Source organism: Protopterus annectens, chromosome 12.part0 (assembly GCF_019279795.1).
Source record: "Protopterus annectens isolate FY-2018-M chromosome 12.part0, PAN1.0, whole genome shotgun sequence".
Lineage (NCBI taxonomy): Eukaryota > Metazoa > Chordata > Ceratodontiformes > Protopteridae > Protopterus > Protopterus annectens.
In genome coordinates this window covers 1,577,609,656-1,577,628,066 of record NC_056746.1, presented here as the reverse complement: position 1 = coordinate 1,577,628,066, position 18,411 = coordinate 1,577,609,656, and the positions used below count along the sequence as shown (strand labels likewise).

Below are 18,411 nucleotides of genomic sequence, written 5' to 3'. Positions count from 1 at the left end.
TGCTACCTGAGAGCCCCAGTATGTACACTGTCATTCCCATCAGTACAGGATTAGTATGGTTTAAGGAATATCTTTTGGGCAAAAGTTCTTTCCCTGTTAAAGAAGTCAACTTTCCTGTTTCATGTTTGGAGATGATATTTAGGTGCAAATATTTTATTTTCAACAAGTACTTTTATCAAAAAAAACAAGGGGTGGCTATGGGGGCTGGATGGTCTCCAGTTTTGCAAATAGTTTTGCAAATAGGCCTGTCTGTCTATGATAGTGTCTTTTTTTTTTTCTTTTTTGAACAAGTATGTTCATTATATTGCCCATTATAGTGATGATTTTCTTTTTATTTGGGCAGGATCACAAGAAATGTTGAATTCATTTCAAGAATATTTGAACAGAATCACTCAGGTTCTAAAGTTTACTTTTATTATGAACAATATGTGTTTGGTATTTTTGGACATTACGTTGGAAAATGTCTTTAAGATAGACTGTTTAGCACAGCAGCAGGAAGAAAATCTGTGGTTAGTAGCAGTTATTAACACTACAACAGCATGCATCTGACCATTCAGAAACACATGGAACTTTCTACAGAATGCCTACAGGAAACAGACAACAAAGAATGTGCCCCCAGTTTAGAAGACAATGATCTAGGAGAAGAGTTGTTTGATTTAATAGAGCTGGACAGACATATTAAGATCAATGAAAAAAAAAACAAGACTACAGAAAGTCAATAAAACCCAAAAAGTTAGAAGTTTGATAAAACAAATGAACACAAGAACACAGTCATTAGGACTGTCCATAGAGATTCATGTGATGGAACAGAATTAAATAGGATATATTACTGTGCAGCTAAATTAATAACAAAGGCCTACCACAAAAATGGAAGACAGTAAGGGGAAAGGAAGGGGTGAAATCAAATGCCATCATGGAAATATCAAATAGAGAAAACTATAAAGCTATTAAGACAAGATGTGTCACTGTTAGAAGAGTATACATGAGGGAATAGATCAACAAAAATACTCAGAAAGATAGATGTGATAACAGCAATGTGCAGTATCAGAACAGATCAGATCTATCATGCACTGTCAAAAATAATAAACTAAAAATAGCACAGGCAGAAAAACATAGAAAACATGCGGATAAATATAAAGGAAAAGTACAAAATAAGCAATTTCTTGATGACCCAAAAAATTTTGTAGAGAACTGGGAAACAAGGTAAAATAAATTGAAGCACCACCAAAAAAAGAAGAAATAGATACATTTTGGAGAAATCTCTATGAAGATCCTGTGGAACATAACAAAAGATGCGAAATGGATAGAAGAAGTAAAAGAAAGAATAAGAAGTTCAAATGTACATTATATGAAATGAGATGAAGCAATGACCAGAGAGACTGAAACAAAGTTATGAAAAGCTCCTAATTGGAAAAACACAGGCCCAGATGCAGTACCTAACTTCTGGCTAAAAGTATTAACATCTTTACAAGAAGATTTAGCCATGAGTAAGAACTATTTATATACACACCCCAAACAGACACCAACCTGGTTAACAACAGGAAAAATAATACTCCTACTTAAGAGCAAACCTGCAAGCTATCGTAAAAACTATAAACCAATAACTTGCCTTCTGACAACGTATAAATTATACACTGGAACTGATGTCAACAGAGTTTGTAGTCATTTAGAAGAAAACTCAGTCATCGTAATAGAACAAAGGGATAACAAAAGAAAGTCATATGGAACAAAGAATCTTTTTTTTGTTAAATAAAGTCATAATGGAAAACTGTAAAAAGGTGACTATGTATGGCATGGATAGAGTACAGAAAAGCATTTGATAGTATCCCACATTCATGGATAAAAGAGTGCTTAAAAATTTGTAAGATACACCCTATACTGATTGATTACCTTACAGCGACCACAAAACAGTGGTAAATCACTTTGCACTTAAGCCATGATAAAGGAAAATTTATTATTCGAGGGATACAAATTCAAAGGGGGATATTCGAGGGTGACTCTTTGTCACTGCTGCTCTTTTGTCTCACCCTTAACCCACCCATTAAGCTGTCTACTTAACAGATTAGGTCATGGCTACAATTTAGCTTCCAGAAAACAAATAAGTGTAAACACTTTTTATCTTCTTTTTGTGGATGATATAAAACTGCACAGTTCATCACATGAGCAAATGAAAACACAACTGCAAGTGGTCAAAACTTTTTCAGATGCTATAAGAATGTTATTTGGTCTTGATAAATGTACAAAAGCATCCTTTAAAGCAGGGAAGCTGCAGCACCAAAAAAATATCAGTTTGGGACAGGAATGTGATATAAAAAAACTTGAGTAAGAGGGAGTCTATAAATATTTGGGAACTGATGAAGGATCAACAATAAAACATGAATAAATGTGAATAAAACTTAGGAATATTTTAGAAGACTAAAAATTAATACTGAAAACAGAGTTGACATCTAGAAACAAAGTCCAAGCTACAAACCAATTTTTTCTTCCTGTCTTAGCTCACAGTTTTGGAGTGATTGACTGGCCCCAAAAGGTGATGGATAGGTTGGACTGGAAAACAAGAAGGATGCTTTATGCTCATCAAATGATTTATAAAAGTCAGTATACAACAAGACTATATATTTCCCATTCTGAAGGAGGTATGGGTCTCTTCAAAATTGATTGCATGTATAGATCTGCAATCGTAGGACTGCATACATATCTCCTGACCTCACAAAACCCAAATGTAGTGAAAGTTTTAATCCATGAGAAGAATAAGTCTAAGATGACTTCCCTGCTTACTTTAGCAGAAGCATATTGGTGTCAAGCGGGAATGGAAACCAAACCAGAAGTAGATAAAAATCAGTCAGCAAAGGAATGGGCCAAAAAATAAAAGAAAGAATATACGGTAAAGGATCAGATGAGAAGGCAAAAAATGTAGAAAATGCATAAATATAGTGGCAAGTTAAGAAAAGTCTTGTAACAGTCATGTTGATCAGGACTGAACTCAGGAATGGTTAAGAAGAGGTGAATTTAAACCAAAAGATGAAAGATTAATATTGGTGGCCCGAGATAGTAGACTACGTATGCATTGGTTTGCAAAGTCCATTGAACATGTGGGAGAACAGATAAATGTAAGATTTGTAAAACAGAATTGGAAACAGTCACACATCTCGTTGCTGGTTGTGACATATTAATGGCAGGACTGTATACTGAAAGGTATAATAATGTGGCAAGACTGTTGCACTGGGGATTGTGCAAACATTATGGTACTAAAGTGACTGAAAAACACTGGAAACATGAGCCACAAAGCATCATAGAAAATTATGACATTTATATCACATGGGATCACCCATTACTAACAGTTCAAAACATAGATGTAAGAAAACCAGATATAGTGGTCCAAGAAAAGAAAACAAAAGTAGCATTTATCATTGAAATCGCCACACTCAGTGAGTACAGTGTCTTACATACAGAGAGACACAAAGTCATAAATATCAGGATTTGCAGGCAGAAATGAGGGCAATGTGGAAAAAGGATATCCAAACAGTTCCGGTAGTAGTAGGAGCAATGGGTCTTATAAAAAAGAATTTACAATCATACGTCGATATGTTACCAATGCATGTAACTCTGCATGAATTGCAGAAGGAGTCATTACTGGGCACATTGCATGTGCTGCAGAGATCACTTCTGGCTAACATCAAAGATCGAAAGAATATTATTTTCATGAACTTTAATTATACTTTGACTTAGGAATGGGGTTCATTCCTGTCATGATATTAGAAACCCAAAAGACTTGGAGAAAACACAACACAGTTAAATGTGAAAGGATGAAAATCACTAGATGTATCAGTAAAGGCTCAGATTTTAAAGTAGGATTGTGTAGAATGATAAATACATTTAAAGAGAGGGGCTACCCTTCAGTTTTAGTTGAAGAACTGGCAAATGAGATTATGGTTGAGAGACATCACTTAGATAAATGCCTTACCGAAGTGGCAAAATTGCCATTCATACTGCAAGGTTGCAGACTAATTGTACTTTGTCCTGGTTAAAACCATGTATTTCAGCAGAATGTTGTTCCAACTGTATGACAGGTATAACTCAAATATTCATATTTTATTAACACTAGATATATCATGTCACTTGGGAGTAACTGTGAGCTGTACACATATTTTTAATAAGTTCCGTACAAACTGAGGAAGTCTATTGAAATCCTTAGATTAAACCAAGCTACACTCTCAGAAGTAGTCAAGATGATCCCCTTATGTTGATCAGACCACATTTAAAACTTCTGTAGCCGAAAGTGCATTTTCAAGTTGAGAGCAGCAGTGTGGATCACCTGCCTTGTTACCTACTGTCTTGCCACTTATATGTAGTTAATATTATGTTACGATGGGTCACTATGTAAAGCAGTAACCAAGGATCCCATCAGCCAGTCTTCTGTTTGATATATGCCACGCCCTTCCACCTTCCTCCATACATAACTGAACAGCTATATGCAGATTACTGTTTTTGTTAACTGTGAAAACATTGCTACCCCATCATGAGACAGAGTCAGACTTGGTATTATTGATCATTGGGTATTTTAATTATCCAAAACAAAGTTCCTCTGTGCAGAGTAGACAGTTAATTTGCTTTCCAATAAATTCAGTCCTCTATGTCAACTTTCTACCCAGTAAATTTCTCTTTATTTTTTTTTTTATTGTTCACTTTCAGTGTTTGTCCCTTACATGCTTTATCCCAAGCATCTATTATATATAATGCATAAGTAATGATCAGTGATGCCCAAGTACTAATGAGCAAGCTCTCTCTATTCCTCCTATATCTCTAAAATTTGAAATTCAATCCTCCTTCCCTTAAATAAATATTTCAGGTAAAATATTTCACATCTCAAAATAATACCTAATGAACACCTGGTTGTGTTCCTTCTCATCTCCTGGCTAGACATAAATTGATATCCATCCACACAGTGTATTCTAAGCTATGCTCTCCCCAAACTTATCTAATATACCTAAAGCTTGTGTTTCTATCATCCTTTCTCCCTAAACCTCACCTCACCTCACCTCACCTCACCTCTTCTCTTCTCTTCTCTTCTCTTCTCTTCTCTTCTCTTCTCTTCTCTTCTCTTCTCTTCTCTTATCTTCTCTTCTCTTCTCTTCTCTCACTTATTTTTATTACACCATGCTATTTCCCTTCAATATCTCCTGGCTCACTACTTTCATTTTTCTCTCCATCCTCTTTCATCCCAATTCACATCACATCCTTCCTGTATCTCCCTCTACTCAGCCGCAAACTCTACACTGGCATCTTACAGCCCTTTTTCACAACAATAATCCTTCATCTTCTTCTTCACCCTTCCCCAGCCTTCCTCTCACCGAGTTTATCTACTAATCATGTGTTTCAATGCCTACTACAGCCAATGCATGATACAACAACTTTATGTGCTGGCACCTCTTCCTGTTTTCCTGGAGGATGGCAGTCAAATGTGTCTTTTTACATTGCTCCTCCTGCAGACTGCTGTATAACTATCACTTCCACTAATGTATTGCTTAAGTACTGTTTTCCTCAGACGTCACTATTTTTAAAAGTATGCTCTCACAAATAGCTTTTTTTTTCCTTCCTAACTCTTTCTTTGTTTTTAACCATTGTTGTACACATGTATTTGATTTTATTCTGGACTTACAAAAACTTGCATTTATTGATAGGTACTGTTGTCTTTTGTAAAACTCTGTTTATGTTTTCCTATATGTTCTATTTGCATTAATTTTGTTAAATTACTTAAAGTCATTGGAATTTTTCTTATCTACTTTTTAGTACAATTTCTACATATATTTATACTTGGGTGTTTTTCTTACCAGGCTTCCGCTGAAAAGGGGCAACTTATGCCTAGATATTGCAAATTACAATTGCAAATGAGTAAATAAATTACTGCATGCAGGCTAGTGGCACAATGAATTATGCAACTCAGCATAAAAAAAGTCTCAGTAGCTGTACAAGGCATATCTCCGTTTTTTAAATCATTCATGTGTACACATTCTGCTGTGATGATAGCAAATGTTGTACAGTACCAGTGTACTCCAAAAGTAAAAAGTTACATTCCAAAATTCCCTTTCTTAAAACTAATGTCTCCTAAAAGCTGGCTATACATATCATTAATCTAAATTCAATTTGTGCTGCATGGCAGAAGCTTAGCCTTTCACACCACCATCCCTCTCAACCTCTTAGCACGAGAAATCTGGACAAAGTGAAAAATAATAGGGTGGAGGCCGACAAATTGAGAGAGATTTTAAATATTGCTCTTACAAACTTAGAAAGTTGCTAGAATAAAAGGATTTGTGTTACCATGCATTTTCTGAAATATATGACTCCTGAAAATCAAATGAGTGCCATTAGTTTGGAAATTCAATTTGCCAGAAAACCACAAGTCTTATGAGGAGCAGACTAAAAACTTGAGGCAAAATCTGGATGTTATGCAAAAATCTGGACAGTTAGAGGTCTGCACACCATGTAGCAGTGACAGAGAAATAGTAAATCAACAGTGTGGATTATCCTGCTCTGTCATTCTCCCCAAGTTAGTGGGGCTTAACGATTATTAAGGGATACAAGGGCATGGTCATCTCTTCACGACATTTGAGTAACATGTTATATAATCCTCAGGCAAAGGAAAAGCTTAGGCATCATCATTTTCTAATGACTGTGAACTTCATCATGGAAGTGTGTGTGTGTGTGTGTGTGTGTGTGTGTGTGTGTGTGTGTGTGTGTGTGTGTGTGTGCGTGTGTGTGCGTGTGTGTGTGTGTGTGTGTGTGTGTGTGTATACAAAAACAGCGCCACAGGGCCTAGGAGTATGTATCTCAAAAATTCAACAGTCTAGGGAAGTTCCATTAGAGCACAAACATTTACTCAAAGTGTCTTTAACTTCTGACCTTTTTTTTTCATTTTTTTTTTTCATTTATTATGCAAAGCCTGGTACTAATTTTGTTTTTAGCCATATTGTTCTCATAGAAGCTTGCTGAGGGGTCATACTAGAGAAACCTGGATATTCCAAAATGCAGAAAACTTAAATGTGTCTGAGTATTTATTTTTTCCCTGCTATCTTATTTAACAGGGTCACTCGTGGGTTTTGGAGGATGCAGCATCATTTTCAATCTCTTTAAGCTTGGCTATTTTTTCAGCTACTATGAGTGTGTGTCTGAAGAGCAAATAATCCTCCCTTTTATAAATTCAGCATTCATAATTACTCAGGTAAGCAGAACAAAGATCAGCTAATTGATATTACAGTTTGCACAGAAAGGAATAGGTAAGAGACTGCTGACATCAAAATATTCCATTATTTTGCAGGCCCTTTTTCTCTGGTATCATTGTAAAGACTGCATACAAACCCAACACAACTTGACAAGGTAAGTGGTCACTAAAAGTCGTGTTGTCTACATTGTGCTACACTCTCATACATCACTTTGTAATCTTTTTACTTCAATTTAAGTGCATTTCATTTTATTCACACATGAAGTTCTGTGGATCTAAAAGTGTACGCGTTACCATCCCAATGTACACATTATCTATCTTAAATATTCTTATATATACCAAAAATCATTTCAATTGCAAATTGGTTACTGTTACTAGCATAACATGCTGGCCAGTTGAATTATTTAATATTAAGTCTAAAATCAAGGCATACCCATAGCTGTTAAAAGGAAGTTTGTAACTCTATACGTAATAATCCAAAAGTTCAATGTTGAAACCACGGATTAACCAATGAACAAAAGTCCTTTCGTTCACTGGTTAATCCGTGGTTACAATGTTGAACTTTTGGATTATTACGTATACAGTTGGGTGTTCAATGTTTTCTATATTAAGTTTGTAACTTTGCCCATCTTTAGAAGCATTTATTCTCTACCAAAACACCAATGATAGCAACCCTCTCACCCAAGTGTTAACTGTACCTTTGTTTACTGATGAGTCCCAAGATGACTCAGTAATACATTCCTTGACATACACATCTGTAATAAGAATGTACACATTTGTAATCTAGGGTACTGCCTTCCTCCTGGGATATCTTTTCCTTTCATTATTATGTTTTTGCTTTTCAGGATTAAGGGTCAGACATATCTTTTCAGACCTGTTCACCATTTTCTGGTATCTGTAATGCTACTGAGATTTGATGGTGACCAACACCTCCAGCAGGTTGTAACAGCCATATTTGCTTTTAGAAGCTATCTTCACTGTGGCTTTACAGTACCACCTCTGACCACAATAGTATCAGACACCAGATTACAGTATCTAGACCACCAAAATCAATGTCCAGAGGGTCATTGCCTCATGGAGAAAACTATTAATGATGCACTTGTCTTCTCACTTGATGGGGAGGCTTTTCTAGAATTATCTTTAAAAAATTGAACTAGCTGTTCGTATTTGTTGAATGATGTCTGCTTGTCATATAGACGCTTTATCAGTAAAGAAGGCTAAGGATAGTAATGAAAATGTATATCTAGATTGTGTGCCCTTTCATTGCTTAGGGTCAGTGAAAACATACCAAAGTAGTTTCTGAAAGGAGATCCTTGGACAGTGGCTCTGCATTGGGTGTTACCATTCTCTGCCACAATGTTCTGCAGGAGGGGCTGACACAGACAAACAACTGGTGTCAGAGCCATGGACTAAAACTAAATACCAAGAAATGTGTAATAGTATCCTTTGGAAAGTCATCCATCTCTGGTAACTATCATATTGACAGCACACCCCTTAGAGTTGACCCAGTAGTCAGGGACTTAGGGACACACATAGATAGCAATCTAGCCTTTGATCCTCATGTGTCTACAGTGGTGAGGAAATCATTCTATGTTACGTAACTTATAAACCGAGGTATGGCATCTAAGTCCAAGGAAGTCATTGTTCCACTATATTCGGCATTCATCAGAGCTATCATTGAGTACAATGCCCCCTTTTGTATGTACCTAACCAAGCATATACAACAACTGGAACATCCACAGAGTTTCCTCACTAAAAGAATACAAGGCATAAGTAATATGTCCTATGCTGACCACTTCAAGGCCCTATCCCTGTATTCTGTCTCCTACAGGCTTTTGAGGGGAGATCTATGCCTGACATAAGGGGCATTGTCAGACTCCACTCTGATGGACCTCCTGCATATCCAAAAAACAAACAGTACCAGAATTACCCATTCTAAAGACTTAATCCTTGATTGTGATATAAATAGGACCTGCTGTAGAGACAGGTATATATCCCAGAGACCACCCCGTCTATGGAACAGGCTCCTCATCCATGTGAAGCAGAGTTCCTCCCTAACCCAATTCAAGTGCAACTTGGATAATTGAATGGGAAACCCGAAATTCATCCCTGGTTTGGCACCTTTGTCTCTAATGCAAATAGGTAACCTAAAAATGGTTCATCTCCCAGGCCCATGCCTACACTTATCAAGGGTATCAGAACTTGTCAGAGATTTGGGATGCATGGCTAGGCTTAAAAAAGCCCTTGTGGTCATTAGCCAAGTAAACACCTGTGAACCTATGAACCTAAGAGAAAGGGGGGTCCAAAGTTACGAAGGAAAGTTTCATCTGACTGCAAGTCCTGTCCATCACTAGTAATCTGTGAAGGGTTATTTACAAGGCCTTGAAGATGATGGTAGAGCACCTTGATTGTGATATGGCTGAGTGGAAATTCTTGACTTTGGTAAGCATCTGAAAAGGTATCTAGTTCAGCCTGGAGATCACTCGTTGTAGGCAAAATTATCTCACTATATCATGAGGTCAATAACTAATGCCTTGGAAATTTTGGTCTTTGATTACATATACCCAGGTCTGAAGAATCTTCTATCTATTCCATCCGGAGGGGCCATCATACAGGCAGCCATGATGGTTGTTTGTGCCTTCGCTGGCAACCCAGTAATGAGTATGTTTTTGTGTGACCTGCCTCCTTCCCTGTCCCAACTCTTGGTAGAAGAACATACTACCTGTGTCACATGTATACTCACAACTCCTTCCCCTTATGAGTTCATGCAGATTTGATGAAGTCTTTCAATGGAAGAATTCATCCTTCTATAAAACTCAAATTATTGAAAGTTTGGAGTATAAAAATTTTTATTCTTTTGCAAAGCTATTATAAAACAGCCTAAGACTTTGAAGAGAGTTTCAGCCTTTGCTTAGAAAAACAGCTGTTATAACAGTTAAATTCTAGACAGACCAGAAATTAATTTTCAAAAGCTGTTGTAGCAGCTAAGTGTAATAGCAAAAAATACTATGGATAATTACCTTAAGATGTGAACACAAAGTTACAAGGGTCGAAACAAAGGACCCAGAAAGTGTCATAATAGAATAAACAATAATGAAAGGCTTTAACAGCCATTGCTACGGCCTAACAGGATCTGACTATCAATGGTACTAGAATCAGCTGCAATAAGATCTGACAAATAATTCTTATCACAGCTTAGTACAATTAGATGGGATCAATGACCATTAGTATGGCTATTTTCTTAAAGAAATGACCAAAATATGTTATACCAGCTACTTTATAGTCACTGACTCTCACAACACCCCAGTCTTTTGGCAGAATTTGTAAGTCCCGATGTGTTCTCACACAGGGAAGTCCTGGGTTATTGGGAGTGACCAGTAGGAACCCATGAAGAAAATGGACATACACATATTTCCTTTTCAATGAGGTGGCATAACTGTGTAGATAATATATTTACAGACTAGGGATATAGGACACAGCTGAAAATACAACCACTTTGTATTTGCAGTCCTCCATTAAGGCATCTGCAAACCCAAGATGTCTATAAATCTAAAAATGTGCCCAGTAAAATACTCAAAGGAAAACTCCTACTTAAAGTCACATTTTTCTCGTCACATAGTGTTTTTTTTTCCTTTCAATTCAGCCACAAGAGTGCCATAAACAAGGAAATTATAATATAAGTAGCACTCACAGATTTCTGCCTGACACTATTTTTTTCAAACCAATCTTATTTTTTTTTTCTTACATTACTTCCGTTTGGTATTTGTCAAATTATCTGTGACACTGTGAAGGGTAGGAGGAGTAATTTCATCTCAGACATTTGTCACTTGAATAAAATAAGTTAATTGGGTAGGTCACGTATTCAAATTGTAAGATAAAAAAAAGCTTTAAACAACTTTAAGAAAATAACTAGTTCACTGATTTGAGGTACAAAATAAAAAATATATTTTTAAACTTAAGTAGTGACTTCAGTCAGTCACACTTTTTTTCCTTTTGTCACAGGTTATCCCATTTAAGATCTCACTTAAAAAATGTGTCATGGAACTACAGTTCCTGAGCCTTAGCAAAAGTCCCACTCTTTCAAAATTAACATTCATATGTTGCTTAAAATGCTTCATAAAAGATGGTCACCACTAAAAGTCAAAGGCTGACATAACAGAATCAGACAAATAGAAAATGAAGTAAATGCACGTCAGCATAACATATTACCATTGCAAATGTTCTTCTCACCACACTGCATTGTGTGTTCCCATAAAATTAGCCTCCCTATTATGCTGTCGCAGATACAGGTTGTCGAATGCGTCTTTGTCAAACTGAAAAGCGTGAAAAGGCAAAATAGCAAAGCGGCATTTCAGTGAATTCTTTCCCTGGGAAAGAATTATTTTGGCCGCTTTCGCTCCTTTGCCTTTTCAGCACTGTAATGCAATCGCAGAGTTGGTATACTTAAGTAGGGGTGGGGGCACAGCCCTCATATCGGGGCAAGCCCCCACACACACACATTATGTAATGTTTTATAGGTTTTTTTTCTCATAACAGCGATTTTATTCCCTTGGAAAAAAAATCGCTGTTCTGAGGTTTTGACGTTGTAAGCTTTTGCTTACATGGGGTCGATTATGTGTCATTCGCTCTTCTGAGCGTGCGATATCATAATATAGACCCTAGAATTACATCAGGCAAATAAAAACCTCAGCTGTAAAACAAAATCATGCAGCAAAGAAGTTTCCATCAGTCTGTTTTGGGGCATAACAACTTAACCACTTCAAGTAAAGCAGGAATATTAATACTGCAGAAAAGATCAAGGTATGATAACATTTTTTTTTAATTTGCAGATATGGCTGTCCTCCATTAATTGTTTTAGAAATCAGATTGCATTCTCTTCAAAACTGAAGAAAAACTTTTCATTTTATATTTATTTACTGGTAATGCCACTTAAGAGATTCCAAAATAAAAGTAAATAAATAAGCAGATCAGTTTTGCATGCTAGTAACGTGCTTTAAATATGCAATGTACAACTTTTTGATAAAATTCTGCTAAATGCTAAAAAGTGCAACTAATTAGTTACTGAATACCATCTTCAGCAGTCAGAGACTGAAGTGAAAAATACAGATACATTACAGAATAGAAACCAGTAGTTATACAAAAAAAAAAAGGAATGTGATGACAAATAGCATGCTATATGAGGTCATCGTACTCACAAATAAAATACTGAACTGGAAAAAGAATTATATTTGGAGTAGGGCAATCCAGATTTGTGAGGAGTTACAAGTTGGTCATGATTTCTGAGAATGTTGGTGATATAGCATGCCTGAAAATCTAGACATGTTCATGAAATGGCACACACAGATTACGTGTATATATATATATATATATATATATATATATATATATATATATATATATAAGCAAATGCAAGTGATAAAAAACATTATGTTAATCCACACAGTGGCAATGTTTAAAAGTGTTTAGATCTGAATGTCAAATAGATTTGACAGCTTCTGAAACTGTTAGGTAGTTTGTTCCGGAGTGAAGGAACACAACACAAACAGGCCCTGATGTGGACTAAAGAAGAGCAGAGTTAGCTTGCTGGCCTGTGCCATGTTAATACAAGAACAAGACAGGGTACACAGTTGTTGTATAGCAGTTTAGGTGCTGGAGAGAGAGAGAGAGTAAATTTCATCAGAAGTGAAGTTCCACTGAAGGAGGAACAGAAGCATTTAACTATTAATACAATTTTGGATAAGAGATTAAAGTTTGGCTCCCTATTCCTGTCTACTGAGGTCTTGGTGGTGTTTTGTATTCTCATGTTTGTGGTTTATCTTATTTATTTAGACTCAGAGAATAGCTAGTCTCCACAGTCTGCTGCCTGTACTCCCTTCCTTCCTTCCTTGTCTGACTTTGTTGTTCTGGATGACCCTCTTCTTATCTCCCTGACATGATCTTGCATACCAGTATTATATGCCCCCTGCCTCTTCAGGTCTGCAGTGATAAGGGCACTAGTCCTTTTGTGACCTTCCTCTAGACCCCTAATAGCAGTTGCATGTCCTTTTACTTGTTTGGCTTCCAGAACTGCACACAGTCCTCAAAGTGTTGTATGACCAGTGTTCTGTTGAGTGAAGACATGACCTCTACTTTTGCAGTCTATTCAGCTGAGATTAAACTCCAGGACTTCTTTGCTGCTGCATTTGTCATCTCACTATATCTGTTTTGATCCAGTCCAGATATCTCCAGAATGACACTTGAGGCATACCTCTCAACTCTCCAGATTTTCACATAATGTCCAAATATTTGACTCATATTTTTAGTCTGTTCTTCATACAATTTGTGGTTTTCTTGGAAATCACCGAGGACTGAAATATCTAAATAGTGACATAAATTTGAGTTTCAGACTGTATATGCTTAAAAACATGCATGCTAACACAAATCATGTTATTATAGCAACTTGCTAAGTTTATAAGAGCAATATTTAGCATCTGTCCCTATTTTTGGGCCCTTGTTACCACATTAGTTTATGTTTTGTTCATACTTCTTGTGCTAAGAGGTTGTGAGGTATGCCTTGAGGGCACCCAGTCTTTAATGGATATACACACAAGAGATGTCAGTTAAAAGATATTCACAAAGGTCTGTTTCTTAGATTGTTTGTAGGCCAGTTCAGTGTTACTGGGTAGAAGACATATTGAGGTCGTTCAGATTTCCTTAGTCAAATATTCCGTTTATGTTCACTAACACAAATCAGTTTACCTTTGCCCATTTCCCTTGAGATATTTTTTGATGGAAGGGCATGTGCAATGCTATGGCCCTCTCTGAAAACCATGCTGTTGTATAAGAAAGCCATGGGCCTGTCTTGGAGCTTTTAACCAAAATGATACAGCCTTCTCAAGAATTATGGCCAGTGATGAGAAATGTGAAGAGAGGTTTAAAAAAGCCAACATTAGTTTTACACAAGCCCAACAGAAAAGACCTACATGATTAAAAGCTGAATTGTTTTAATTATGTTCAAAGATCCTATTTTGTAGTGTGCTGTAAGGAATAAAGAATTATTTGAAACCACTGCCATTTCACAATAACACTGACTATGGATAAAAATAACCATAGCTTTGTCATAGTAAGTTCCATATTATTTTATAAAACTAAGAAAGCTGTGGAAAGTAGCAATGGTCATCTATATATTTTATAAAAAAATAAGAATTGTAGAATCAATCGCTTCCATAGAAGATCTGTAACCTCAATCGTGACTTAAGATCCATAAAAACACTTTGGTCACCATGAGATGAGCATGTCATTTACTGACTTCTTTATGTTTGCACTTACACCAGTTTATATAACATTAGATAAAGTCTGACCGTGTAGATGTAAAACTATTTTGATTATAAAGAATCATTTTCTAACTAATTTGTAGCACTGCCTCACTGATGTTTCTTACATTTCAGGAATGGACTGATGCTGCTTCTGGCCACAAACCTGCTGCTCTGGATGTTAGGTGTGGCAAATGATTCTGTCCACAAGAAAATAGATTTAGAAATCCACGCAGAACAACCAGTCACAGGTATATCAAAACATTTCACAGTAATATGCCAGCAAATATGTTTGAAAGAGTTGTGGTGGGTGAGGTTAGATATCAGAAGATTAAGATATATTAGGTTAAACCTGAAGAACATTCTAAACAAACATATATGTTCTTACAGAAACAGAGTTAACAGGCGATAACAGGATATAGCTGTTACAAAATACACTTCCTAATAAAGTCTCTCTTAATGGAGAAAAAAAGGAGAGCTAAGCTTTAATTTTCTACGTGAATGCCACGTTTTTACAAGATATGTAATGTGTGCATTAGATTTTGATGGGTTGCAAATTCACTGTAAAAGATATATAAAATTAATGTTAACAAAGAGACAACTTGCATAACACTCAAAGACAACAAAACTATCGAAAAATGCCAACTGTAATCTAGGAAACAAAATTTGTATGCAAGCTGAGTGTTCAAGTGTGTGAGTTCTGAGCCTGAGAATTTCCAAAAAAAACAGTACTAGCAACTAAAGAATTGATTCAAAATAATTCCAAAGGTTTCACAATAAAACTGTTGTTAAAAGACACAAAAGCTTTCACACATATTGTGAATTTTCATGTGATCTGTGTAATCATAAAAGTTGCTTATGAGGATAAAATAAGTCATGTGACATTTGCATTTTAATCAGTTCTTAAGGCCATGGCATCTCAACACTGGTTTCGGGCTGACAATACTATTTAAACATAGCAGAAAACTTATTAAATTATATTTATACTTATTAAAAAAAGTGTTTACTGTATGACCATTGGAATCCGTATGAGCAGAGTATTTTGTTGTTACGACTAGTTGCAAACTATGATGACTAGAGGGTGGGCCAAAGATGGTAGTCAAAGCATATGAGGGTACGTATCTAGATGGTAGGGTACTGAAGCTATGAATGAAAAGCTATAATGAAAAATGGAATGACTCATGGGCAGATCAGTAGCAATAGACAAGCCATTTATGCTGCTGGATATTAACTGAAAAGAGAAGGCATTACTGGCTACAAGGTAAATGTTAATTAAGCAGGGCATGAGATATTAGCCAGAGAGTTTAAAGAGGTGTGTAATGCTTAAGAGTTACTGATTTTTATGGCATATTAATCTTTCAGGCACTGACCAGGATGCCAAGTTAGAAGAGGCTAAAGATGAAATGAACATCAGGATGTACTGCTGAAAGAGCTAGCTAAATAAGTGATTAATCAAAATTATAACATCAAGATGGTAATCCCTAGCGTAAATAGTTGTGGGGGTGAGTAGAACAGGAAGTACTTCTTCTCACTGTTTACCATTTACTGTGTGCATGGTAATGCTGTGTAAATGTGTGCATATCCATCCAGACATCAAGACTTGCCTTAAAGGTGGTCAGAGTAGTAATTTGTCTGATCTGTAGTGGTAATGTATTAAATAGGCTAGGAATACATAGACGTGGGACCCTATCTCTCCAGTCAGTCTTGTTTATTTGTTGGTGCACATTTAAGTCCTTAGTGCGGACGCTTTTAGAGCCACTGGTCTTGCAAAGAAACAGGAGGTCAGATAGGACTGGGACTTTCATGGCTGGAAAAGTGAGACACAGGTCACCTTGCTAGAACCTGTATGCTACAAAGTATAAGGAAAGCCATGCTAATCTGTCACGGTAGCTGAAAGATTTTAAGACTTAATTTTTTTGGATAGAAATCTTTGGTGCCTTTCCAAATGAGTAATGTGCTTAGATTTGTACAAATGAAAGGTGGCTTTGTATTCAGTGATAAGTCTGATAAGGAAAGAGTATAGTCGTATGATGACTTCTTTGGATCTTGAAGATATTTCCTTGGAAATTAACTGGGACAGTTAGACAGATTTCCTGACTGTGATACAAACATGATGACTGAATGAGAAAAAAGTTACCCACATAAGTACCTTGGTCTCTGATGACTATATCTGTCTGAAGAGGAGCACCATTTGTAATACATGAACTAGGAACAGCCTTCCTGCCAAACACTACTCTGCTGTATTTTTTCATTTAGTTGGACACCATTTCTGAAACACTGTGTATATGCATATTGTAACCCTTGCTAGAGCTGTTTTGTATCAGTAGATGAAAGGATAACTGTGCCCAGTTTGCAGTCATCATAAAACTTGGTCAACCATTAACTTTGATGTCTGCAAAATAAATGCAAAACAAGAGAGGGACCAAAACTGATCCGTATGGCACCCCACTTGTTACAAATTTATATTCAGAGAGGGAATCAGCAACTTTTACAATTTGGGATTTGCTGTATACTCAGTTTGCAATCCACTGGTCAATGTAGGGGTTTTCATTAAGCTAGTCTAATTTTTCGGTAATACCAGCATGGGGAATAGTGTCAAAAGCTTTGACCAGGTCAAGATAAGCAGTGTGCACAGAATAACCAATGTCCACATCTCCTGTAATATTTTCAAAGACGCTTACTAGATTCACGAGACAAGACTTGCCTTTCACAAAATCAAACTTATTGGTATCTACATCAGTTAGGTTGCCTAGGCCTGAAAAATGAGTTCTGCTATGATACGTTCCATGGCTTTGTATGTAAGGCCGGTGAGGTTGATGGGTCTCTAATTATCTGGATCTGTAGAAAGACCACCCTCTTGTAGGGGTGTCTCAGTAGCCATTTTCCAGGCATCCAGGAACAAACTCTCTAGATAGGCTGAGGTGGAACACTTGAAGTAGAGGATCGTATAGTATATATTTGATGAGAATGCAGCCTTGTATGTTTCTGGTCCCTTAGACGTATTATTTGTGGGCTCTGACAGGGATTTCAAGACTTGTTCCAGATGTAATTACAGAGGAAACTAAATTCTCAGGCATAGTGGGGGCAACAATTTGGGTAGGAGGGGCAAAGTTAGCACTAAATTCTCTGCTACTATGTTAGCTATATTAATATGGGACTTCCACCAGAGAGGTTTATTCCTGAATTTATGGTTAGATTTAGGGCAGATGTGTACTGACATTTTGCTGCAACTGCTCAGGTGCTAGTAAAAGTCAGTGTTGAATGCAGAAGCCCTCTCAGTTTGGTCCATTTGTGAAGGATTGATTGAAAATTGGCATAGATCTTCTAAAATCTGAAGTAGGTTTGCCATGGAAAAGTCCCTAAAATCTCATTTGGAGGTGGGTGGTATCACTAGGTCTGACAGAGAAGATGACTGATTTATAGTCATACTTGACCATGGATGAGGAGATGCAAGGTAGGGTGCAGGTGGAGTCTAGGTTGATAAGAACAAGGTCAAAGATATGAGAGACTGTGGTGTGTAGTTTTACAATTTGTTTCAGTTTATTGTTATTAATAAAGTCTAGGAAATGCTGAATGTAACTATTTTTAGAGTTGTAAGTGTGCCTATCAATGCTTGGTTAATTGTAGTCCTCTAGTGCAAAAGTGTTTTTGGTTTGATATTTAATGCCACAATTGTTTTCGGGCAATTTCTGTTATCTTTTGGGCAATGTTAATGGAGATATTTAGCTGGCAATTAAGTAATAATTGGATTACTTAGGGGTGATTTGGCTCTCCAAGAGCTCAAAGTTAGGGTTGTAAATGCTAACTCATTTGTGTAAAAAAATTAACTAGCTTTCTATGTTCACACTCTTCTTGACTTTATCCACTGCACCATGGCACCTACTAGTGGTATCCTTATAG

General features: G+C 36.6%; 1 protein-coding gene across 1 annotated transcript in view; it reads left to right on the top strand.

Annotated features, from left to right (window-relative positions):
* The window catches only part of LOC122816310 (proton channel OTOP3-like), a 256,108-nt gene that overhangs the window by 154,378 nt on the left and 83,319 nt on the right, over positions 1-18,411 (top strand). The window contains exons 4-6 of the mRNA XM_044089042.1: positions 7,083-7,219; positions 7,316-7,374; positions 14,647-14,762. Of these exons, the coding sequence (XP_043944977.1) occupies positions 7,083-7,219; positions 7,316-7,374; positions 14,647-14,762 (312 nt within the window). The remainder of the gene's footprint in view (positions 1-7,082; positions 7,220-7,315; positions 7,375-14,646; positions 14,763-18,411) is intronic.